Raw genomic sequence first — 24,151 nt, 5'->3', positions numbered from 1 at the left:
AACGCTTAGAACAGTGCTTGGCCCATAGTAAGCGCTTAACAAATACCATCATTATTATTAATATCAAAGCGATAAAAAAAAAAAAATAGGGATCCGTGCAGGAAAAGGGGGAAGAATGCCCACAGGGAGAAAAATGCCAGAGTTAGAGCCTAACCTTTGTACAATGATGGGGTTTCTTAAGTGCTTACTCTGTGCCGCGCACCGTACTAAGCGCCGGCATCATTAGATAGAGGGTTAGCAGCTCGGACGCGCTCTGTCCCGCACGGGGCTCCCGGTCTAGGAGGAAGGGGTGAATAGGTATCTCGTCCTCCATTTTACAAATGAGGAAACTGAGGCATAGACAAGATAGGTGACCTGCCCAAGGTCACACACCGTAGGCGAGTGGCGGAGATGAGAACCAGAACCGGGGGCAAGTCCCGGGCTCTTTGATGACGCGGACCTCTTTGAGCGCGGGAGGCCAATGATGCGTTCCTACAACCGGGCTTCACCTCCGCTTAACGCGCACGGCGGGTCGGCGGGGGCTCGAGAACCCCGAAGAGATCCTTTAAGGGTCTTTCTACGGCTGTGGGCTGCCCAGAGAACGAGCCAGAGCCGCAGCAGCCAGAGAAGGAGCATCCTCCGTCCCCTACCGGGTTTTTCGGGCCCTTCCCGGCTTAAGCCAATTCCCCCCAACGCACGTTTTTTAAGAACGAAGCTTTGACCGGGGCGGGGGGGGGGGATATGTCTCTTGGCCGAGAAACCGACCCCACCCTTTCCCCGGCCAAACTAGACCTATGTGGCTTTGTAAATCCTGCCTGATGGAAATTCGTTCAGACATTTGAACACATGGGTGTGGTGGCTCCACCTGCATCAGTAGAACCGGGGAGAGGTGGGTCATTTTGAAATGGGAAGAAATGTTTTTACGGGAGAAATCTCCCTTCTCCCCACCCAGGAAAGGAACCGGAATTTCCGTGGGACACCCCCCCCCCCCCGGGTCAATTTTGACCATCTTTTGTGGGATGCGTGGTTCTGGCCCCGGGGTATAAAGCATTTATTTTCCAGCCAAGACATTGGGAAGCGCCCCCGTGGAGTCCAGTCGGCTGTCTTCGTGGGCCCTGGGGCCAGCAGGTACGGGGACGTGGGGGGCTGGTGGTCGAGAGCCCTCAGGAAGGCTTTTACTTCACTTGCAAATGCCCAAAGACCGTGCTAGGACCATAGAAACCCTCACTCTGAAGATGGGTGAGTCCAAAAAAAAAAAAAAAGGAACCCCCAGGCTTTGAAAGCGAAGCCCATTTTTTACCCATGTTTATAAAACCCCCACCCCCGTGACTATTCTCTGAGCTCTGTGTTGTCTCAGCCCCCAAGTCAAGCCCTGTTGCTTCTCTAGCAGCAGCTGCTTTGAGCTGGGAATCCCTCCCCAGCCTTGCTGCACCTTCAGCACTGGGGAAGCTGGAGGAAGGGGGTATGGAAGAGGGAGAGAGAGAAGGGGAGGAGGATAGGGTTGGGGGCAGGAGAGGAAGAGAGACAGTTTGAGAATCCTCTTCCAGCATCAGTGCAAGACTGAGCGGCCGGGTGGGTGGGTGGAGAAATAGTCTTCCGCTGCCCTGCAAGCAGGCTACAGAGATGCCCTCGGGCTTGCCAAGGCCCCGGCTGGCAAGGACAGGACACTGGGCTCAGCGACTGGTGCTCTGGGCCTGGGAATTAGAGTTCCAGGCTTCAATGCCTTTGGTTTCCTTCCAAGCCTGGAGGTAATAATAATAATGTCGGTATTTGTTAAGCACTTACTATGTGCAGAGCACTGTTCTAAGCGCTGGGGTAGACACAGGCGAATGAGGTTGTCCCACGTGGGGCTCACGGTCTTAATCCCCATCTTACAGATGAGGTAACTGAGGCACAGAGAAGTTAAGTGACTTGCCCACAGTCAGCTGTCAAGTGGCAGAGCCGGGATTCGAACCCATTGTGATTGTGATTAAGATTGTGAGCCTCACGTGGTACAACCTGACCCCAGCGCTTAGAACAGTACTCGGCACATAGTAAGCGCTTAACAGATAGCAACGTTATTTGTATTATTATTATTATTATTACCCTCTGGGCCGCCCCAGGCTCCGCAGCCCGGTGGCCTGTGCCGGGCCCCACTGACTTCAGAGCAGGCCGGCTTCCCTTACCCTGTCCTCGCCGGCCGCCCCGGCCCAGCGGGCGGGTCCCGGCACAGGTAGGGGAGCCGGAGGGGGCAGGGACAGCTGGGCCGTCCCTTCTCCTTCGAGGGTGAGGTGGCGCCCCTCACCATGAGGCAAATGAGGCTGATCTCCTGGTCTCGTGGCGGCCCCCGCTCCCCGGCCCCCGGAGCGCAGGTAGAGCCGGCGGCCGCCCCATCCCTGACCCGGAGGAACTCCCGCTCAGAACGGAAGAGCCGCGCTGTCGGTCCCTCGGCCTCCCGGCCCCCGGAGAGCGGAGCCCCGGCCCAGGCGTGGGGGCGTCCCTGCCGCCAGCCCCTTCGCGGTGAGTTCTCCCCCGAAAAGGCGCTCATTTCCTCTTCTCCCTCTCCTGCCTCGCCCTTGTGCTTGGATTTGCCCCCTTTATTCACCCTTTCCTCAGCCCCACGGCCCTTACGTCCATTACGTCCGCCGTTTACTTATCTACATTAATGCCTGTCCCCCCCTCTAGACCGTAAGCTCGATGTAGGCGGGGAGCAGATCTACCAACTCTGTTCTGTCACACTCTCCCAAGTGCTTAGTTTAGTGCTCTGCACACGGCAAGCACTCGATCGATATGATTGATTGATTCCTCCAGTCTTGAAGGAAGCTGCGCTCTCTCCAACCGGTGCTGCAGCATGGAAATCAATCGATTACCTCTTTCTTTTGATTTAGTTTGGTTTGGGGACTTGTGGGGGGACGCTATCTTGCTCCAGCCTCACGTTCATGTGGAGTCTTCAAAGCAAGCGATAGTCAATTCGTGATAAACGTGGCGCAGTCAGCTCTTGGGCACCTTCTTGGGGAGCTTCCCCCTTCTGGGGGGCTACAGGCTTCTTGGTTATGGGGGGGGGGGGGGGTCTGCTGCATACCCACATTAGTGTATTTGTATATTCTGCAGCTCTGATTTTCATGCACTCTGGTGAGGATGGAGGGACTCTTATGAACGTCATATAACCCGGGAACGTTTTCTTCACAGTTAATCGTATTTATTGAGCACCCACGGTGGGCAGAGCACTGTACTAAATTCTTGGGAGGGTCCAGTAGAACAGAATCACTAGACACAAGGAGATTACCTTCCAGAAGGAGAGACGGACATTAAGTGCCACGGGGCCGAGGGAAGGGTAAATAAAGGGTTCAAATCCAAATTCACGGGCCACCCGGGAGTAGGAGGAGAGTGGGAGAAGAGGAAGTGAGGGTTTAGGGAAGGTCTCCTGGAGGAGGGGTGATTTCTTCTCTCTCTCTCTCTCTAGCCCAGTGAATGGGGCTGCAGGCCAAAGCATTTTCCAGAAGATGCTGGGGGAATTTTTTCAAACGGTCCGTTGAAAGTAGGGTGGTTATTACCCGGGGTCTCCCTTCGACCGGCTGCCAGATTAGGATGGCTGACGTTAAAGTGGAGAGGTGTTTTTTGGCATTCTCAAGACTTTTAATCACTGATTCAAAGGAAGCCAGAAGTACCCGCCGGGTTCTAATCCTGGCTCTACCACCTGTCGGCTGGGTGACCTTGGGCAAGTCACTTCACTTCTCAGTGCCTCAGTTACCTCATCAGTAAAATGTGGGTTAAGAGTGCGAGCCCCATGTGGAACAGGGACAGTGTCCAAACTGATTAACATCTATAATAATAATTAGTATGGTTTTTTTTAAACGCTGACTATGTGCCAGGCGCTGTACTAAGCTGTGGGGTGGATACAATCAAATCTATCTATAACTCTTATCCCAGTGTCTGTGATAAGTGTCGGGCTCTTAAAAATACCATGGAAAAAACAAAAAACTACATACAGCCAGTCCCATGATGCTGGGAACGTACAGTCCACGTGCCTTGACCGATACCGCCATCTCATCAGACACCGCGGTGCCCCGTGGTGCAGAGAGACCCGCTGCCGGATGAATGTTCCAAATTCTCCAGCCCCTCTGTAGTCCCAACGTGGAGGGAGGGAAGACCTGCACGGGGTAAAGGGTGGGTGGGGAGAACAGACAGCGTAGCGCGTCGCACCAGTAGCGAGCCCCAAGGAAGAAGGGGTGCCTGGAGCCGACCCATCCTCGTCGGTGTTTCTGTCAGTGGCAAGGAAGGTTGGGGTGAAATGGAAATCAGCGGAGTCAGACCCCTGAGGGCAGTGCCGGGGAAATGCGAGGGAAGTCCTGGATTTCCGTGAGCCCAGCCTCGCCTCCGGATGCGTGCGGTCGATTCGGGATGGCTCCTTCCAGGCCGCGGGTATGAGCGCAACAGGCAGAGCACCCAAAAGGGATTCAACATCCCTCAAGCTTCTTTGAAACAGCTCATTCGAAGTATTCAGAATACCCCGCAGCTATTTACCCGACACCCTGCCTTGCGATGATGACTTTTTTAAGTCGTCATTGCTCAGGACTGCTGACCTCTCTTTCCTTGTAGGAAGCAGTAGACCAGCGGCGCCAAAATTAGGAAGTAGCTCAGCGCTAGCTCAGATTTCCACCGGACGTTGGCACTGCCCGAGACGCGGAGAACACCATTTTGGGTTTTCCCCCAGCACCCCGTCATCACCGAGTACCCCCCTGCGGCCCTTAGATCAAGAGTGACCAACTTCTCTTTTCCCAAAAGAGGCCTTTGGGAGAGGGCTTCAACCAGCGCGTAGCCATCCAAACCAAACTCCATCCTCTTCTGGATGGAAGCAAGTCTCGGTGCATTCCCCAGCCCACTAATTGTAGCGATAAAGTGAGAGAGCAGGTCTTCTCTCCGTTTGGCATTCAAAGAAATTGGAGTCTCGTTTTTGACTAGAGAGGTAAAGCTAATTTCTTTTTGCTCAAGGGAACGTTGACGATAAATTCTTCCCAGCCCTTGGAGTCTTTTATCTCTGAAACTTTTCCTCTGTTTCCGTCTCTAGTGTCCAGTTTACTTTTGACCAATTGACCTGTCTTTCTAAAGCTTCCCAAACCGAGAATGCCGTTTGTCCTAAAGGAAAGCGAAGGCGACACCTCATGGATTCATTTTTTACTAATCTGAATGTTTGGGGTTTTGAGGGGCTTTTTCTGTTTTGCTTTTCTTGTGTTTTGTGTTTTCTGTTTTTTCTGCTTGCTGCCTCAACCTTTGTCAGGGGATAAAAATGACTCTAAGTAGCGGTTTTTGTGGTAGACCCGTGGTAATTGTTTTTTGGGGTTTCCCCCCCGCCCCCAGGGAGAACTGGTGACTGCGTCAAAGGCAATCATTGAGAAGGAATATCAGCCCAAAGTCATAGTGAGCACAACGGGACCGAATCCCTTCAACAAACTCACTGACCGAGAACTGGAAGAGTATCGCAGAGAAGTGGAGCGGAAACAGAAGGGCCCAGAAGGTTTGTGAGCTTGCTGTCGCCGTTTTCGAGCGAGCTCCGCTTGCCCCCTCCTGCGCGTTAAGCCGTTTGGAAGGTCCTGAGGAAACTCGAGACTCTTCACCCCCTTTTCCACAGACTGCAGGTTTTGCCTGGGCCGTGTTAGGGTAAATAGCTTGACTGAGTTCAGCCCAAGGCGGTTGACTTAGGGGGCGAGCTGAATTTGGGTATCGAATAGATCTTGTTAAAAGCCAGTGAGATGAAAAGTTCCATCCCCCTCCTTCAGATGGTGACCGGTAAGAGAATGAGTGGCATTTTCAGTAGCGTTGAGCTCTTCCTGTGTGCAGAGCACTGTATTAAAACGCCCGGGAGAGCATTAAAAAGAGAGTAGACATGATTTAAACATGATTTAAAAAGACCCAGGCGGCTTCCTAAACTACCGGAAGCGGTCCAACAGAGCATCGGTACCTTTAGGATCCAGAAGCGATAACCCATTGTAAAACAAATGTCACGTCCACAAGTGGGATCTCCATTCATTCATTCATTCATTCATTCAATAGTATTTATTGAGCGCTTACTATGTGCAGCTCCAGGGCTTCGTTGACTCTGTCAACTGGCTCCAAGCGTCAGGATTGCTCTACCGAGCCTCATTTGGAGGTCAGCTCCATCCCCCTCCTCGCGAGAGAGAGAGAAAAGGAAGAAAGAAATAAAAGAATGCATGCTGCCTCTTCTCCCCCTGCCCTGTGGATCCTTCCAGGAAGCGGGCTTCCTGTCAGCATTGGAGATGCCGGTAACCTGTGTGGTGACAGTCTTTGATGCAGACCCCAGGAGGAGAGCCAGACACTTTACTTACGCTTTGGACGAGCAAGGGGGTGGTCAAAAACCTTTCATGAATCCCTCCGACCCCCAGACCCGAGGAGCCGCCCCAAACCATCTCAGGGCGTAGTGGGAGGAGCGTTTTTCTTGGCCGTGGAGGTTCGCTGGGTCAGAGTCTTTTGCTAACCGTGCGTTCACCGCTGCACGGGTCTCTTGTTCAGCTCTGCAGCAGAAAGCCCCCCGCCTCCCCCTCGAAGAGTCTGACGAACCGAAGCCCTCCTCCTACTCCTCCTCCTCCTCCTCCCACAAGGAATTTCACACTGCAGTCATCAAAGCACTAAACTCCAATCCTGACCTTTTTACCGAAACCTCAGGTACTGAGTATGATAGATCACCACTTCCTAAATCCGCCCCGGGGGACTCTTCGCCCTCCCCGCCCTCTGCTTGTGGAGGCCTTGGTGCTCACCTGAATTCTTCCCTCTGGGGCTGCAGGTTTGGGGCCTTGTTTGGTCCTCCCGGGGGTGGTGTTTTGGTCTTGCTTTCTGCTCCCGAGGAAATCTTCCCTGGGCCTAGTTTCCGGCGTTCCCTCGGGATCACGTCCCACACTAACCCTTCACCGCTCACGACGTAACAGCTGTTCCTCGCGATCGTCCGAGAGGCCATCTTGTTATACTAGGTCGGGCCCGTACTGCGGGTGACTTCAACCTTGGGCGTCTCGGTGAAGAGACGTGGCTTAATCCCCGCGCACGTCAGTTCAGAGCCAGCCAGTTTCCGCCCCGTGTCGAGTTCCCGCCGGCCGGCTCGGCTGCTCTGTGGAGGCCTGTCCAGCCCTGGTTTCCTTGGCCGCCACAGGGGCTTTCCTCTTTGGGCTACCAGATCCAAGGGGCGGGGACCCTTTTAGGCCGGGGATTGTCATTGCACAGCGGCATTAGGGAGGGGAGACCCTGGAAATTGTGTGCAGCATGGAGTGTTGAGTTTGGAAACCAGATTTTGCTTCCTCGTTTATTCCTTTTTCTACCAGTCTGTCATGATGGATCGATCAATGGTATTTATTGAGCGCTTACTGTGTGCCGAGCACTGTACCTTAGCACTGTACGCTTAGGAGAGAACAATACATCAGACACGCTCACTGGTGCAGCGAGCTCAGTTACAGACTACAGGGCAAAACCCTCATCGGCTGTGAGACTTTCAGACTGATTTTGATTTTAATATTTTCCCCTCATAGACTATAAAGCATCTTATATGGGGAGGTAGTTTCTTTGGAATGTTTCATTTTTCCACAAACCCCTCCGACGTTACCTCGGCTGGGGACCGAGGTGACCACCAGCCCTCCCTCCCTCCTGGGAAGGAGGCGCCTCTTTGGCTCGTGTGGCAGGACCAGCCGGGTCCGTCCGGGTCTGGGCCGGCCGTGGCCCGGTTCGAGTCCGGGAGGCGAGGTAGCCGGGGGGCTCAGGGAGGTTATCCGGGCCGGGGGGGATCCTCAGGAAGGGGACAACAGCAGAGGAGTCGCCCAAGCCCATTTCAGCCCCTTGGTCCCAGCACCGAGGCTGGGCCTGGGGTTGAGGGGTTGCTTCCCCCCTCTAACCTTCCGGGACACCTGACGATTTCCCTTAGATCATCCGGACATCTTCCCTCTGGCCGAGGTTGAGATTTTGTATCTCAGCAAGAAAAAATTCATTCATTCATTCAATAGTATTTATTGAGCGCTTACTATGTGCAGAGCACTGTACTAAGCGCTTGGGATGAACAAGTCGGCAAAAAATAAAATCGGTAAACTAACAGACAATGCTCTGCCTGCACGGGAGAAGAACCTTCACAGGAATAAGCAGCAGCATGAGGAACTCAAATGAAATCAACTTGTAGAAATCGTTTTAAAGGTGTTGTTAGGAAGTCCGGGGGATCGAAAGAGCAACCTGCGGGTGCTCTCCGGACTGGAGAAGAGGTCCTGTCAGCGGTCATCACTGACAGTGGTATTTGAGTGCTTACGGTGTGCGGAGCCCTGTACGAAAGGGCTCGGGGGAGTCCGCTGCAACAGAGTTGGCAGACACATTCCCTGCCAGACAGCTTACGGGCTAGAGGGGGAGACAGGCTTTAATATAAAAAAATCATTTAATAATAATGTTGATATTTGTTAAGTGCTTACTATGTGCAGAGCACTGTTCTAAGCGCTGGGGTAGATTCAGGGTAATCAGGTTGTCCCACGGGAGGCTCACAGTCTTAATCCCCATTTTACAGATGAGGTAACTGAGGCACCGAGAAGTTAAGTAACTTGCCCACAGTCGCACAGCTGACAGGTGGCAGAGCCGGGATTCAAACCCGTGACCTCTGACTCCCAAGCCCCTGAGCGAGGGAAGGGCAAATCTCAAATGCCCAGAGGTCGCAGAACCAACTGCGTGGATGACACAGAAGGGAGAGGGAGTCGAGGAAAGGCGGGCCTAATCGGGGAAGACCTTGTGGAGGAGATAACGACCTGAAAAGGGCTCCAGAGGTGGGGCGGATGATGGTCCGGAGTATGTGGAGGGCATTTTTTTGTGGACAAAAAACGTTAAAGCACTGGATCGACCCTCCTTGGCACATTGCTGCCGGTCTCCTCTCACCCTCCCGCCCTCCCTCCTTTCCTCGTTATTTCCCTGGCCCAAATGTCTCCCAGAGGAGGAATGACCATTCCTATCCGTTTCCTAGTCCGTTCCTGAGGAAGCAGGGAGATGGCTGGTTGGACCCCGTCCCAGCCCGGGCCATCCGGAGAGCCACCGGGCGACGCGAACGGCAGGAGGGACCCCTCGGGCTCCCGGCCCGGGGAACCCGGCGGCCTCTTCCCTTCCTCCCCGTGCTTGCTGGGAACTGCCCGGCAGCGCTGCTGGCAAGTTGATTCCGCCGAGGCGAGTCTCCCGAACCGTAACGCGGCTTGTGTTTCCCTCTCCCCTCCCGCATTCCCGCAGACGATTCAGAAGAGACGAGAAGCAAGGAGCCGAGCTCCCCGGACCCCCCGGCCGCCCGCACCCCTCCCAGCACGCCCGTTAAGCTAGAGCAAGGTAGGTCGTCCTCGGCCGGGGGGGGAGGAGGGGACGAGGGGACGGCGGGGGGGGAGAGGGAGCGACAGGACGCCTGCCGATCCTGACCCAGTGGGATGAAGCATGGATGTGTGTGGCCCCAAGCGTGGTGTCTGGACCGGCTGAAGAGAAGTAGGGCTCACCGGGAGCAACGATCAGGCTAACGACAAACGGGAATGAGCACGTGCGGGTTTTGGTCGGATCCAGTGATTGCCCGACCTCCTGGCTCGTGTGGTTACTGACCTCTGTCTCCACGTGGGCCCTGCCCCTCGGCGTCCCATAGCCCAGGGCTTCCTGGGAGGGAAATCTGCCCCAGCAGAATTCACCCCGAGACTGAGAGATTGCGAGCCCACAGACGGGTGGGTCGGCTGGACGGGTGGATGATTGGATGGGTGGATGGTCGGATTGGATTAGATGGATGGATGGGTGGATGGTTGGATTGGATTAGATCGACGGACGGATTCTCTCTATCGCCGAATCCTGCCGGTCCCACCTTCACAGCGTCACTAAAAGGCACCCTTTCCTCTCCATCCCAACTGCTACCAGGCTGATCCAGGAACTTCTCCTGTCCCCCCTCGGTTACCGCATCCGACTCCTCGCCGACCTCCCGGCCTCCTGTCTCTCCCCACTCCAATCCACACTTCGTTCTGCTGCACGGCTCATTTATCAACAGAAACGTTCAGTCCGTGTCTCCCCGATCCCACATTACTTCCGATGGCTGTCCATCCGCCTCCGCATCAAACAGAAACTCCTCACCTTTGGCTTTAAAGCAGTCGATCAGCTCGCCCCCTCCTACTTCAGCTCACTGGGCCCAGATCTCACCCCTCTCAAAGCTGACCCTTTCCCACGTCCTCCCCTCACCCTGGAGCTCCCTCCCCCTCCGCAGACGCCAGACCATCCCTCTTCTCCACCGTCAAAGCATTATTAAGGTCACATCTCCTCCGAGAGCCCTTCCCCGATTAAGCCCTCTTTCCCCCAGCTCCCTCTCCCTTCGGCGTCAACTGGGCACTTCGATCCGTGACCTTCGGACGTTTGCTATTTGCCCCACCCCCGCGGCACTTAGCCGCATAGCTTCGATCTGTATATTCTAAATGCCGGATTTCTTCGTATAAATGCCCGTCTCCCCCTCTAGCCCGGCAGCTCTTTATGGGCAGAGACCCCGGCTGCTAATTCCGTGGTATTGTCCCGAGCGTTCCGTGCGGCGCTCTGCACGTCGGAAGCGCCCGATAAACGCGATCGATCGATCGACTGGATGAGAGTGGACGGACGGGTTCGGATGGACGGCCGCTAGGGTGAACCACCCCTCCGGGGAAAGATTCGGTCCAGCGAGGCCCGCAGAGAGAGGATTCACTCGCAACTCTATCCCGGCCCCGAGAACGGGAGGCCGGGCCCGTGGCGGCTCGCTCTGTCTGTCTGCCTCCCCTGCCTGCCTCCCCGCTAAGTGGGCGTCCTCCACCGACTCTGTCCCTGGTCTTTTTCGGCTTGTGTATCGGGATAGATCACCTGTCTGTTCTCAAGTCTCTCATGCACTCCTTCATCACGTTCTCTGTTCTACAAGAATGGGCCGGACCATTCTTTGAATCTAACCGATGGCTGTGATTGAATGCATCGATTTTTCTACTTGTGCTTTTCTCTTCCTGTGGCTGCATTACAAACAGGAGGTGGATATGCTAAAGAGTACCTGTTGCCATAGTAAGTATCATCCCATGATCTGACCCCTTTCTGCAGCTTAACCACGAGCCTGTGTGCTTCGCTTCGTCTCCCCTCCCGTCCCCCCCCCCACTCTCGCATCTTTGTCGTCGACTAAAAAGGTCTCGTCCTCCGGTTTTCTGTCGGCTTTTTCCTTTTGAGAAATGGAACGGGCGACGTCTTTGGCTCTCGAGAAACGGCGGCTCCTCTGGGGTGGCCGACCCGGAGGGCTCTCTGCTCTGTAAACCTGGCGCTCGAGGCCCGGCGGACGTAGAGACGCAACGCTGGCCGGAGCGCCACCGACCGCTTTTGGGCCCCGGCGCGGGCTCGCTTCGGAGCCTCGGGGCCCTAGGACCGTTCCCGCGTCCCCGTAGCGTTTTGGGGAGGCCGGCGGTGGCGGGGAGGAGGGAGGGATCGGGGCCACCCGATGGATTAATGGAAATAGTCACTCGGCTGGCGGTGACGCCAGCCCAATTCAGATTTGATTATGTTCTGGAGCAAGGTGAGTTGGTTGTGTGTGACCTTCTCTTTGTCATTCATTTCCGTTGATCCTCTCTTTACCCTAACACACTTTTAAGGCTTGATTCCCACTACTAAATGACTGGTGCGGGCTAACGTAGGAAGTGGGCGTAAGATTCCAGCTCCCCCCACTCACCGCCTCCCTGCTGCCTCTGTTCACTCTCGGGGGTGGGGGGGCCGGGGAGAGGGGCATCTTCACTTTCTGACACTTCCCCCCCGTCTCCATCTCATCGTCATCGGCCTCTGTTTGTCCTCCTGTCTCTCATCTCACTTCCCTCACCTTTCATCTCTCTCTGTCTCTGAGCCTCTCTTCCCTCTGCCTCTAGCTGAGAACCAGAGGCAGGGTATTTCGGAAGGGCTGGGGGCTCCAAGAAGATCGGACGTAGCCCCCGGGCTCACCGTCGAAAAAGGAGGGAGGGGGGAACTCGTCTACATTTTATCAAGGAGGAATGATTTCATTCAGTAGTATTTATTGAGCGTTTGCTATGTGCGGAGCACTGTACTAAGCGCTTGGAATGGACAAATCGGTAACAGATAAAGACGGTCCCTGCCCTTGGACGGGCTTACAGTCTAATGAATCCATCGAGCAGCGTGGCCTGGCGGCAAGAGCGCGGGCTGGGAAGTCGGAGGTCGTGGGTTCTAATCCCGGCTCCGCCACTTGTCTGCTGGGCGACCTTGGGCGAGTCACTTCCCTATGCCTCAGTGACCTCACCTGGAAAAGGGGGATGAAGACCGTGAGCCCCACGTGGGACAACCTCATTACCTTGGGTCGACTCCAGCGCTTAGAACGGTGCTTGGCACATATTCATTCAATAGTATTTATCGAGCGCTTTCTATGTGCAGAGCACTGTACTAAGCGCTTGGAATATACAATTTGGCACCAGATAGAGACCATCCCTGCCCAATGACGGGCTCACAGTCCAATCGACATAGTAAGCGCTAAACAAATGCCATCATTATGACTAATTATTATTTCCAGAGCACTCGCTGTGTGCAGAGCGCTGCGCGGAGGCGCCTGGGGAGAGCACAGTCTAACGGAGTTGGTCGATGTGATCCCCGCCCACAGAAGAGCGAGGCACGAGAGAAATTTAAGGGACTGGCCCGAGATCACACGTGCAGGCAGCTGAGATGAGGTGGGGACGGGGAAGGAGCGAGAGAGATGAACCACAGGGAGAGAGCGACACAAGAGCGACCCCGCGTCTCTGTTCCCCTCTCGGGGGTCTCTTCCCTCTGGTCCCAGCATCTCTGCGACTCTTGCCCGTGGCGGTTGGTCGGTCCGTGGTATTTAATGGGCATTTATTGTGTGCGGAGCACTGTTGGTGTCACTTGGCTCCCTGCCCGTTCAGTGTCTGTCAGGGCCTGTTCACCTTTCTCCATCGTCTACACGTGTCCTCTTCTGTCCCACTTGATATATCTGCGTCTCTCCGTGGACTGGCATTTCCAGCCCGTAAGGGTTCAGGGAATGAAACTCACCGGCCCCCTCCTAAAAAAATAGGGGCATGTCTTTTAGGAGTAAATTGAGCCCGGCCCTTACCTGCGAGCGCGCCGGGAGGGGATCGTTGAACTTATCCTCCCTCAGCTGTCCAGCGGAAGCCCAAAGCGCGATGGGAACGAGAGGGCCCCGACGGTTTGGGGGAATGGAGCGATCCAGAGCCTCCGGGCCTTGGTTGCGGGTCACCTGGCCCAAGACGCCCTCTACTTTCTTTGTCTAAGCTCCGGTCCCTTAGCGGGCGGCCCCGGTTTTGTCAGCCCGTTGCTCCGGCCGGCCTGCCGTCCCTCCGGGTAGACGGGCGCCCGGTCCGGGGCCACGGGGGGAGCCTAAACCGCCAGGAGGGCAGGAAGGTCTTAACGGAGAGCCATCTCGGTGCCCCACGTCGGTCTCGCCCCGAGCGGTCGTGACCGCGGCCGGCTTCACGGTCCGCGGTCGGGAGCGGCAGCGGGGTTCACCCCAACTAAAGAGCCTCTCCCCCCCCCCCCGTCGCCCACTCAGAGCCCCAGCAGGACCGGACCCCCAGGGACGACAGCGACGCGGCAACTTTCAAACAGACCCTCCCGGACCTCTCCCCCGACGAGCCTTCCGAAGCCCTCAGCTTCCCCAATTTTGAGAAGGAGGAAGAGGAAGACGGATGCGGCAAAGACGAGCCCCCGAGCCGGGCCGAGGCCTCGGCCGCGGCCCACCCGGACCCCGCCTCCCCCCCGGCCGCCGAAGAGGCCCCCGGGCCCCCGGCCGAGGACGGGCCGGCGGCGGCCGCCGTCCCCGACCCCGCCAGCGACGGATCTCCGGGGAAGTCCCCTTCCAAAAAGAAAAAGAAGTTCCGCACGCCCTCCTTCCTGAAGAAGAGCAAGAAGAAGAGCGACTCGTAGACGCCTCCGGCCCGCCGCCCGGTGGGATCGCCGCCCTCTGTCCGGCCGCCTCCCCTCCCTCCCTCCCTCCCCCCCGCCGCCCCGTTCATTAACCACTAGAATGTACCGGATCGTATTTGAATGTTTGTCTTGATAATTATGTAGCGGAATGCAAAACCGAGACCACTCCACACCTGTCCCGTCCTCTCCTGTCCCGTCCCGTCGTGGCTGCAAGTTTCCGGTTTGCCCAAAGGTGCTAGCCCCGGGGTCCCAGCAGCAACCTTCTGACCGGGCCTTCGCCCCCCCCCCCCAACCCCGGGCGTTCCCGGCTGCGGGTCCACCCCAAGGGCGACGGCGCACCAGCCGCCGCGGGGACGGGGCGGAGGGGGTGGGAGGAGGGAGCCCGCACGGCTTTCCTTTACTTGCCCGACGGACCCCCCCGTTCGTCGGTCCCGTCCGGGCCCGGCCTGGAACCGCGGGCCGCCCACCCTACGCTTCCCGCCTTGCCGGGGCCGGGCCGCTCTCGCCTCCCTCCCCTCCCGCCCCCGCCGGGTCTTCCCCTGAGATCCACCCTTCTCTCTTTCACGGGAAGGCTCGCCCTCGCGGCACCCGCGGGGACGGAGCCGCCGCTCTCTCCGGCCGGGTCCCGCGGGGTCAAGGGCGCTCCCCGCCGACTTTTCTACCAAACCCCGCGGAGGGGCTCGGGGTGGACCGTGACGGCGCCGTCCCCCCTCCCGAGAGACGGGGGTGACCTGCGTGCCGGGAAGCTCGAGTCTTCTGAAGCGGGCACTGTTTGGAGAAGCTTCTTAGCGTTTCGGTCGTGACCCGACTCCCTCAAACCGGGGCTCTTTTACCAGTCGGTGGTCCCGGATCCCGGACTGGGGTCTTGAGAGGGGGGTAGATGGCCCTTAAATTGGCCCTCACCGCCGGCCGACGACCCGCGGCCCGGTCAGCGCCACCGCCCCCCGGCCCCAACTGCGGTCCGGGGCGGGTGAAACCCGCGTCGGGCCCCGGCCGGTTTCGAGGGGCGACGAGCAGCCGGATCGAGGTCTCCCCCCGGCGCCGGCCGTTCGCCTTCGGGACGGCAGAAAGGACCCCGGGGGTCCTGGCCGGCAAACCGCAGAGAGAGGGAGGGAGCGAGACCCCGAAACAGTAGTGTTTAGTACGGACTGCATGGCACTAATGGCTTTGAGCTTGTATTCTAACCTCGTATGTCCTCCGTACACTCGAGAGCAGACTTCTCTTCTGTGCTGACCCGTGTTTTAACGCCGGGGCCGTGGCTAAGTCCCCCGCCGTCGCCGTGTCTCATCGGTCCAGGATGGATTCCCTCCCCCTATCTCTTCGCGTATATGCAACGATTTTACACTTCTAACTTTGTAGTTCGTTCTTTTCCTTTGTATTACGATATAGGAGGTAGAGTCGCGTCTCTGGGTACACACACTTTGGAGAACGGGCCCTGTATTTTTCTTTTCTCACTGCGCCATTGTTTTATTCACAAATAAATTCTTTGAAGAAGAAGCGGCTGAGGCGTGGCTTCCGCTGCTTGAGTCCGGCTGCTAGGGAATACCAGTTCGTACGCCGTCTCCCCCACCGCCCGACGTGTCAGATATGACTAAAAGATGTCACGCGCCGGGTCACGGCTGTTACCTTTGCAACTCGCTCGCCCGTCGGCCCCACGCGGGAAGGACTGGGTCCGACCTGAATTAACGTGTATCCGCCCCAGCGCTTAGAAATAGTGTTTGATACAGACTAAGCACTCGATACCGTAAAATAAAACTGTGGCTTCTGAGGTCGTCCCAACTCCACGGTAACAAAACTCTGAGGCAGGAGGGAGAGGGCTGGCCGGTAGATTGTCTCGTCCTCCGTCGGCTCTGAGGGCGCGAAGGGGAGAGGAGGAGGGGGATGGAGTAAGAGGCAGGGGAATGGCCGGTCAGAACCAACCAATGGAAAGGTGGGACAGCCCGGGCGCTTAGGTGCTCTGCACAGAGTAAGCGCTCAATAAATACTATTGAATCGAAAAAAGCGTCACTCTCTCCGGCACCACCCCCGCTTTGCCTTCCGGTGCCAGGGCGTCGTGGAATGTGTTCGCCTCTCACCCCCGGCGCCACAGAGAAGAGTTTGGTTGCGTGTGAAGGGAATTGAAAGAAATGGTTTGGAACAGTCCCAACCCCCTATTGAAGATTTCGACCTGGATTTAATAATGATAATAATAATCATACCGGTGTTCGTTGAGCGCTTACTATGCGCAAAGCACCGTTCTAAGCGCTGGGGGGATACAAGGTGATCAGCTTTTTAATCCCCATTTTCCAGATGAGGTGACTGAGGCCCAGAGAAGTGAAGTGACTTGCCCGCAGTCACACAACTGGCGGGCGGCGGAGCCGGCATTCGAACCCATGATCTCTGACTCCCGAGCCCGGGCTCTTGCCACTGAGCCCCGCTGCTTCGAGAGATTTGACAAGAGACCAGGGCTTCCCTGTCGCTCCCACGACGGAGGCGATTCACCGTAATAGTAACAATGGCATTAAAGCACTTGCTATGTACCACGCGCTGCTGTAGAGTCAAGATAATCAGGTGTCGTTCCCCCCCCCCCCCCCCCGACCCTAACTAGGAGGGAAAAATAGGTATTTTCTCCCCATTTTACAGATGAGGGAAAGGAGGCCCAGCACTGAAGAAGGTGTGGACTTCACAGTGCTTAGCTCCTCCACCCCCTTTCCTCATCGCGCTTTGCAGGTGAAGTACTGGGCCTATTAATCCGGTTCCAGGCGATTCCCCACCCGTGGGGGTCGGGGAAGGTTCGGGAGGGCACCGGCCGGCACCACGGCACCGGTGTGCGAGGGCACTGACCGGCGGCGCCTGAGAACCCGTGGAAAGGCCGCGGGGAGAGAGACGGCGGCCGGGCACCTTGCGTGGCCCAGCCCGACGTGCACTAAGTGAAAAGAAGCTGTTAAAAAAGGCCAACAGACGCTCTTCTCTTCCCCAGAACTCCCGCGGACGCGGCCGGGCTCCGAGGAGGGACCCGAGGGGCGGAGAGTCGACTTGGGAAATCTCCTCCCCGGGAGCTCGCCGCTAGCAGCTCGGGCCGTCGCTCGCTGGAGAGAGAAGCGGGGAGGCCCGGCGGCAAGGGCCCGGACTGGGCTGCTCTAATCGCCACCCTCTAGCCCCGCTCCCCTGGGGTGGACCTTGGGCTGCTCACCGCTTCTCCGAGCCTCAGTTGCCTCATCTGTGAAGTGGGGCGAAAATACCCGTCCTCCCCTTACGAATGTGAGGTCTGCATGGGGCAGGAACTGCGTCTCCTCTGCCTCTATCTTCTCCAGCATGGAGCGCGGTGCTGTGCAGAGAGGGAGCCCCTAACGACCGGAATTATTATTATTAATCGTGCTATTGTCAGCTGTGTGACTTTGGGCAAGTCACTTAACTTCTCTGTGCCTCAGTTACCTCATCTGTAAAATGGGAATTAAGACTGTGAGCCTCACGTGGGACAATCTGATTACCCTGTATACCCCAGCGCTTAGAACAGTGCTCTGCACATAGTAAGCGCTTAACAAATACCAACATTATTATTATTATTATTATTAATAGGCGCTTACTGCGTGCCAGGCACGATTCTAAGCACAAGCAAATTGGGTTAGAAACTGCCCGGGTCCCACGTGGGGCTCACGCCCTTAATCCCCATTTTACAGCTGAGGTAACCGAGGCCCAGAGAAGTCAAGTGACTTGCCCAAAGCCACACAGCAGACGAGGGGCAGAGTGGGGACTAGAACCCAGCTATTGTTTTTGCCCGTCTCCCCCAATTAGACCGTAAGCCCGTCAGAGGGCAGGGACTGTATCTGTTACAGATTTGTACATTCCAAGCGCTTAGCACATAGTAAGCGCTCAATAAATACTATCAAATGAATGAACCCAGGTCCTCGGGACGCCCCACGCCTGTGCTGTATCCACTTCTCCATTACCAGAGAAGCAGCAGGGCTTAGTGGAAAGAGCCCGGGCTTGGCAGTCAGAGGACATGAGTTCTGATCCCCGCTCCGCCACTCGTCTGCTGTGTGACCCTGGGCAAGTCACTCCACTTCTCTGGGCCTCAGTGACCTCATTTGCAGACAGGAGATTAAAAGCGTGAGCCGCACGTGGCACAACCTGAATACCTTGTATCTACCCCGGCACTTAGAGCAGTGCTTGGCACACAGTAAGGCGCTTCAAAAATACTATCGTCATTATTATTCCCACCTGACCGGGACCCAGCTGGCGATGCCTTCAAAGGGGAAGACGCCGGGGGTGGGGCAGCCAACCCCAGGCTGACCCAAGCGTGGGGGGCCGGGGCCGTCGGGGAGACGCAGAGCCGCGCTTGGCTCCCCCCGGGCCCAACGGCGGTCGGAGCCCAAGGGCCCCGCTCGGTTAAGGCGCGGCGGGAGACGCAGCTGAAAGATCGTCGTCTACTTGTCGTGCAACAGCAAAACCCCGATTTAATTCCGTGTTCGGGTTTCTGTCCCAAAGACCGCCAGGACGCTCGACATCCGACCCCGTCGCCCTCACGGGAGACCAAACTCGGGCCCCAGAGGCCGGCGCTCCGACACCCCTTCCCGAGCCGGACCGGAGCCGTCCGGTTTCGCCGGCTCCGCTGCTTCCGCGGAGAAGGGCCCCTCCGCGCTCCTGGGCGAGAGGAGCCCCGTTCCCCGGCCCCGGCCCCGCGACACCCTTCGCCCGGTCCCCCGACCTCCGGCTCCGGGCCGAGTGGGACTCATCAATAAGGGGAGGCAGTGGAAGGGCTGGGGCCGGTGAGGCGGGGCGGGGCGCTTAGTCGGTCTTGATCTCCTGCCGCAGGCGGCCGAGGAGCAGGACGGGAAGCAGGAAGAGCGCGGCGCACAGGGTGTAGCACAGCTCGGCTCCCGCCAGCCAGTACGCTGCAAGAGAAAGAGCGGTGAGAGAACCCCCCAAGCCCGGCCCCTCTCACCCGCCCGTTCCCTCGGCCACGGTCTCCTCTGTCCGCCGCGCGGCCCCCACCTTGCCGGGCGGACCCGGGGCCTTCCGGCCGCGCCGACCCACCTGATTCCTGCGGTCGGATTTATGGAGCGCTTACTGTGTGCAGAGCACTGTACTAAGCCTCCGGGAGGGAAGGGGGGAGACCCCGATCCCCAACGCGCCAGAATGCTTTCGGCGACCTCATCCGCATCAGTGTTTGCTCAGGGCCCGCCCGAATGGCTTGAAGACTCCCAGCCGAGTCTTCCCCTCTGCCCTCTGTTCTTCACTTTCATTCATTCAATAGTATTTATTGAGCGCTCACTATGTGCGGAGCACTGGACTAAGCGCTTGGAATGCACGATTCGGCAACAGATAGAGACCCTCCCCGCCCAATGATGGGCTCGCAGTCTAACTGGGGGAGACGGACAAAAACAAGACAACATGATCACGATAAATAAAATCAAGGGGACGGGCACCTCATTAACAAAATAAATAGGGTAACGAAAAATAGATACAAATGAGCACAGTGCTGAGGGGAGGGGAAGCTAAGCGCCCCGCTGTTAATTGTACTCTCCTCTCCCAAGCACTTAGTACAGCACTCTGAACAGAGTAAGCGCTCAATAAATACAAATGAATGAAAGAATGAGAAGAATGACTTCTGACTCTGCAGAGAAGCAGCGTGGCTCAGTGGAAAGAGCCCGGGCCTGGGAGTCAGAGGTCATGGGTTCGAATCCCGGCTCTGCCACTTGTCAGCTGTGTGTCTGTAGGCGAGTCACTTAACGTCTCTGTGCCTCAGTTACCTCATCTGTCAAATGGGGATTAAAACTGTGAGCCCCACGTGGGACAACCTGATCACCTTGTATCCCCCAGCACTTAAACAGTGCTGTGCACATAGTAAGCGCTTAACAAATACCACAATTTATTTTTTTTTAAGTCGCTTCCCTTCTGTTTGCCTCAGTTCTCTGTAAAATGGGAATTAACTGTGACCCTCACGTGGGACAACCTGATGACCCTGTATCTCCCCCAGCGCTCAGAACAGTGCTCGGCACACAGTACCAACAAATACCAACATTGTTATTACTTATCGTCCTGCCTCTCTCGGCTCTTCTGGCGTAAGCTCCTTGAGGGTAATAATAATGTTGGCATTTGTTAAGCGCTTCCTATGTGCAGGGCACTGTTCTAAGCGTTGGGGGAGATACAGGCTAATCAGGTTGTCCCACGTGAGGCTCACAGTTAATCCCCATTTTACAGATGAGGGAACTGAGGCCCAGAGAAGTGAAGTGACTTGCCCACGGTCACACAGCTGACAAGTGGCAGAGCTGGGATTAGGGAACACGTCCTGGGCTCTGTCGTGTTTTCCCCCAGTGCCGAGCAGGCCGCGTCACCCCGCGGCGGGGACTCGGCGGCCGCTTCTGGTGGGGGCCCGGGCCCGGCGCTCACTGACCTGTGGCTGCGAGGATGGGCCCCACGGCTCTGGCCAGTGCCCCCAGGCTCCTCAGCGTCCCCATAATCCTTCCTTTCTGACCGGCCGAACCTGTGCGGGGGGACGCTTTCCAAATCAGTCACCTTCCCCTCTCTGGGGGCTTTGTGGATCCGGTGCCGACCCGGCCCTCCCCTCCTCCCCGTACCCCCCCCCACCAGCCCGACGGAATACGCCGGTTACCGCCCCGCACTCGAGGAGGCCCTCCCTCGAAGGAAGCTGGGAAGGGAGAGAAACTTGGGTGGGCAGGTCTATCGGGTTCAGGGGCGTAAGCGAAAAATGCCAACGGTCGCCCCGTGAAATGACCCCTCTCGACTGCATCTGAATAAAAGCCTTTCCTAAGCTCTGCCGGAAGTCCGGCCTAGGGCCGCGTCGGGGCCCTGGGCTTCGAGGATGAGGAAGGCCTCATCCAAACCCCCCCAGGGGCCGCTCCCCGTCCCTCCCGGCCCCCCCGTCGGGAGGCAGGGCGACGTGGAGGGGAGGGCAGAGGCCTGGGCCTCGAGGACCCGGTTGTCGCTCTGCCCTCGGCCTGCCGGCTGACCTCAGGCCAACCCCTCGGCCCCTCCGAGCCTCCGCTTCCTCTTCTGGGAGATGCAGACCAGAGGCCCGCTCGCTCTCCCTCCCTCGGACCCCGGGGGAGAGGACGGCGCTTAGCTCAGTGCTGGGCCCGTAGTAAGCGCCTAACGAACGCCACGACCTAATTTCAGGGCCGAGTCCCCCCACCCAGGGGAGCCCCAAGCTCACGGCCCAGAACTGGCAGCGGCGTGGCCCGGTGGAAAGAGCCCGGGCCAGGGAGTGGGAGGACGTGGGTTCTCCTCCCGGCTCTGCCTCTTATCTCCGTGACCTTGAGCAAGTCACTTCCCTTCTCTGGGCCTCAGTCTCCTCAACTGCAAAACGGGGATTCGCCACCTGGTTCTCCCTTCCACTTAGACGGCGAGTCCCCCGTGCGACAGGGACCGGGTCCGACTGGATCATCTTTTATCTACCCCAGCGTTTCAGAAGAGCGCCGGACACACCGCGCGCGCTTCGCCAGTATCCTGACCGCTCCCAAAGTCCAGGGAGGGGGCTGGCTTTGGAGGGGGCCTCGCGTGCGGCAAACCCGAGTCCCTCCCTAGTCCCCCGCCCCGGCGCCGAGCCACTCACCGTAGCCGGAGACCACCGCCGACAAGCTCGGCACCACCACGGCGGCAGCTGGAAGACAGACCGCGGGGCAGCTCAGGGCACCGCTCGTGGAAGGGGCGGGGAGAGCGGGAGCGGGGCCCGGGGCGGCTGGGGTCGCCGAGCGCCCGAGGACGGGGCCCGGAGCCCGCGGAGAGAACCCTGAACCCCGTCACCCCGCCGCCGGAGCGCCAACAGCCCAGGGGTTGGCGGGGGGAGCGGGCGGGGCGGACGTCGGCTGGAAAACTGTCAGCCGAGGAGGCCGGGCAGCAGATGGCCCACAGCCGGGCACTGCAGAAACCTGCCAACGATGCCGGAGCGACTCCCCGGGGGGCTGCCATTAGAGGAGTCCCGAGTTTTATCTTCCACCCAAGTGTCTAAGGAAACCAGCTGGGGGCACCCGGGGACCCGGGACGTGCTGGGCGGCCCCAGGCCAGGGGAAAGGGGAAGAGGACGGAGGTGGCGAGGAGGAGGACGAGGAGACCCCTCTATCTATCTGTCTGTCTGTCTATCCATCTTCTAGAGAAGCAGCGTGGCTCAGTGGAAAGAGCACGGGCTTGGGAGTCAGAGGTTATGGGTTCAAATCCCGGCTCAGCCGCTTGTCAACTGTGTGACTCTGGGCCAGTCACTTAACTTCTCTGTGCCTCAGTTACCTCATCTGGAGAACGGGCATTAAGACTGTGAGCCCCATGTGGGACAACCTGATCACCTTGTATCCTCTCCAGCGCTTAGAACAGTGCTTTGCACATAGTAAGCAAGCGCTTAACAAATGCCATCATTTATCTCGCCACCAACCCCCTCGTCCACATCCTCTGCCCTGGCAGACCCTCCCTCCTCAGATCCGACCGGCAATGAGTCTCCCCCACCTCAAAGCCTTATCGAAGGCCCATCTCCTCCAGGAGGTCTCCCCTAAGCCCCCCTTCCTCTTCTCCCACTCCCTTTTGTGTCACCCGGACTTGCTCCCTTTATTCTTCCACCCTCCCAGCTACACATCACTTAGGTCCACAGCTGTCACTTATTTATATTTAACGTCTGTCTCCCCGCCTTTTGACTGGAAGCTCATCGTGGGCAGGGAATAATAATAACGTTGGTATTTGTTAAGCGCTTACTATGTGCAGAGCACCGTTCTAAGCGCTGGGGGAGATACAGGGTCATCGGGTTGTCCCACGTGAGGCTCACAGAATGTGTCTATTGTTGACCTCTCTCAAGCACTTAGTACAGTGCTCTGCACTCAGTAAGCACTCGATAAATACGATTGAATGAATGAATGACAAGGAGGAGGGGGGAGGAGGAGGAAGAGGAGGACAAGAAGGAGATGGAGAGGAGTTGGAGGAGAGGATTCATTCATTCATTCATTCAATAGTATTTATTGAGCGCTTACTATGTGCAGAGCACTGTACTAAGCGCTTGGGATGAACAGGTCGGCAACAGATAGAGACGGTCCCCGCCGTCCGACGGGCTCACGGTCCGATCGGGGGAGACGGACGGACGAGGACGATGGCGATAGATAGAGTCGAGGGGAAGAACGTCTCGTAAAAACCGATGGCGACTAAATAGAATCGAGGCTATGTACAGGTCATTAACAAGATAAATAGGGTAACGAAAATATATACAGTCGAGCGGACGAGTACGGTGCCGTGGGGATGGGAAGGGAGAGGTGGAGGAGCAGAGGGAAAAGGGGAAAAAGAGGGTTAAGCTGCGGAGAGGTAAAGGGGGGATGGCAGAGGGAGTAGAGGGAGAAGAGGAGCTCGGTCCGGGAAGGCCTCTCGGAGGAGGTGAGTTTTAAGTAGGGTTTCGAAGAGGGGAAGAGGATCGGTCTGGCGGAGGCGAGGAGGGAGGGCGTTCCGGGACCGCGGGGGGACGCGACCCGGGGGTCGAAGGCGGGACGGGCGAGACCGGGGGACGGCGAGGAGGCGGGCGGCGGAGGAGCGGAGCGTGCGGGGCGGGCGGCGGAGAGAGAGGAGGGAGGAGAGGTAGGAAGGGGCGAGGTGACGGAGAGCCTCGAAGCCTAGGGTGAGGAGTTTCCGTTTGGAGCGGAGGTCGACGGGCAACCGCCGGAGTCGTCTAAGAAGGGGAGTGACGGGCCCGGATCGTCTCTGCGGGAAGACGAGCCGGGCGGCGGGGCGAAGGATAGACCGGAGCGGGGCGAGAGAGGAGGAAGGGAGGTCGGAGAGCAGGCCGACACGGTAGTCTAGCCGGGATACGACGAGAGCCCGTAGCGGCGAGGTAGCCGTCCGGGTGGAGAGGAGAGGGCGGATCTCGGCGATATCGTAGAGGTGAGACCGGCGGGTCTCGGCGACGGATAGGACGCGTGGGGTGAACGAGAGAGACGAGTCGAGGACGACACCGAGATCGCGGGCCCGAGAGACGGGAAGGACGGTCGTGCCGTCCACGGTGATAGGGAAGTCTGGGAGAGGACCGGGTTTGGGAGGGAAGATGAGGAGCTCAGTCTTGCTCATGTTGAGTTTAGGTGGTGGCGAGTTTTAGGATGGAGGAGGAGGACAAGAAATAAAGAGGAGGAGGGAGGGAGAAGAGTATGAGGAGGAGGAGGAAGGAGGAAGGGAAGAGAGAAGGGGGAGGAGATGGCAGGAGTGACCAATGTGCAGAGGTGGGAACCGGAACTGTTGTCCGGGGAGTGGAGTGGGGCGAAGAGAAGTAGAGAGGCAGCATGGCTCAGGGGCAAGAGCCCGGGCT

At 57.8% G+C, this 24,151-nt stretch overlaps 2 protein-coding genes across 18 annotated transcripts in view; one reads left to right on the top strand and one right to left on the bottom strand.

Moving 5' to 3' along the window:
* The window catches only part of ADD1 (adducin 1), a 105,030-nt gene extending 89,612 nt beyond the window's left edge, over window positions 1–15,418 (top strand). For 7 of the 16 annotated variants that reach the window (XM_029064056.2, XM_029064054.2, XM_029064053.2 and 4 more), the window contains 4 exons: window positions 5,317–5,473; window positions 6,487–6,639; window positions 9,205–9,297; window positions 13,514–15,418. In XM_029064056.2, the coding sequence (XP_028919889.1) occupies window positions 5,317–5,473; window positions 6,487–6,639; window positions 9,205–9,297; window positions 13,514–13,887 (777 nt within the window). In that variant the 3' untranslated portion in view covers window positions 13,888–15,418. Of the gene's footprint in view, window positions 1–5,316; window positions 5,474–6,486; window positions 6,640–9,204; window positions 9,298–10,973; window positions 11,009–13,513 lie in introns of those variants that run through there. The other 9 variants (XM_029064059.2, XM_029064058.2, XM_029064057.2 and 6 more) reach the window with 3 other exon arrangements.
* A 2,879-nt stretch (window positions 15,419–18,297) lies between these two features.
* The window catches only part of MFSD10 (major facilitator superfamily domain containing 10), a 48,271-nt gene continuing 42,417 nt past the window's right edge, over window positions 18,298–24,151 (bottom strand). For both annotated transcript variants that reach the window (XM_029064075.1, XM_029064076.2), the window contains exons 11-13: window positions 21,443–21,490; window positions 20,264–20,353; window positions 18,298–18,761 (exon numbers count right to left, since the gene is read on the bottom strand). In XM_029064075.1, the coding sequence (XP_028919908.1) occupies window positions 18,655–18,761; window positions 20,264–20,353; window positions 21,443–21,490 (245 nt within the window). In that variant the 3' untranslated portion in view covers window positions 18,298–18,654. The remainder of the gene's footprint in view (window positions 18,762–20,263; window positions 20,354–21,442; window positions 21,491–24,151) is intronic.

The sequence above is a fragment of the Ornithorhynchus anatinus genome, chromosome 4, assembly GCF_004115215.2.
Source record: "Ornithorhynchus anatinus isolate Pmale09 chromosome 4, mOrnAna1.pri.v4, whole genome shotgun sequence".
Classification (NCBI taxonomy): Eukaryota; Metazoa; Chordata; class Mammalia; order Monotremata; family Ornithorhynchidae; genus Ornithorhynchus; species Ornithorhynchus anatinus.
This window is presented reverse-complemented; position numbering and strand designations above follow the sequence as displayed.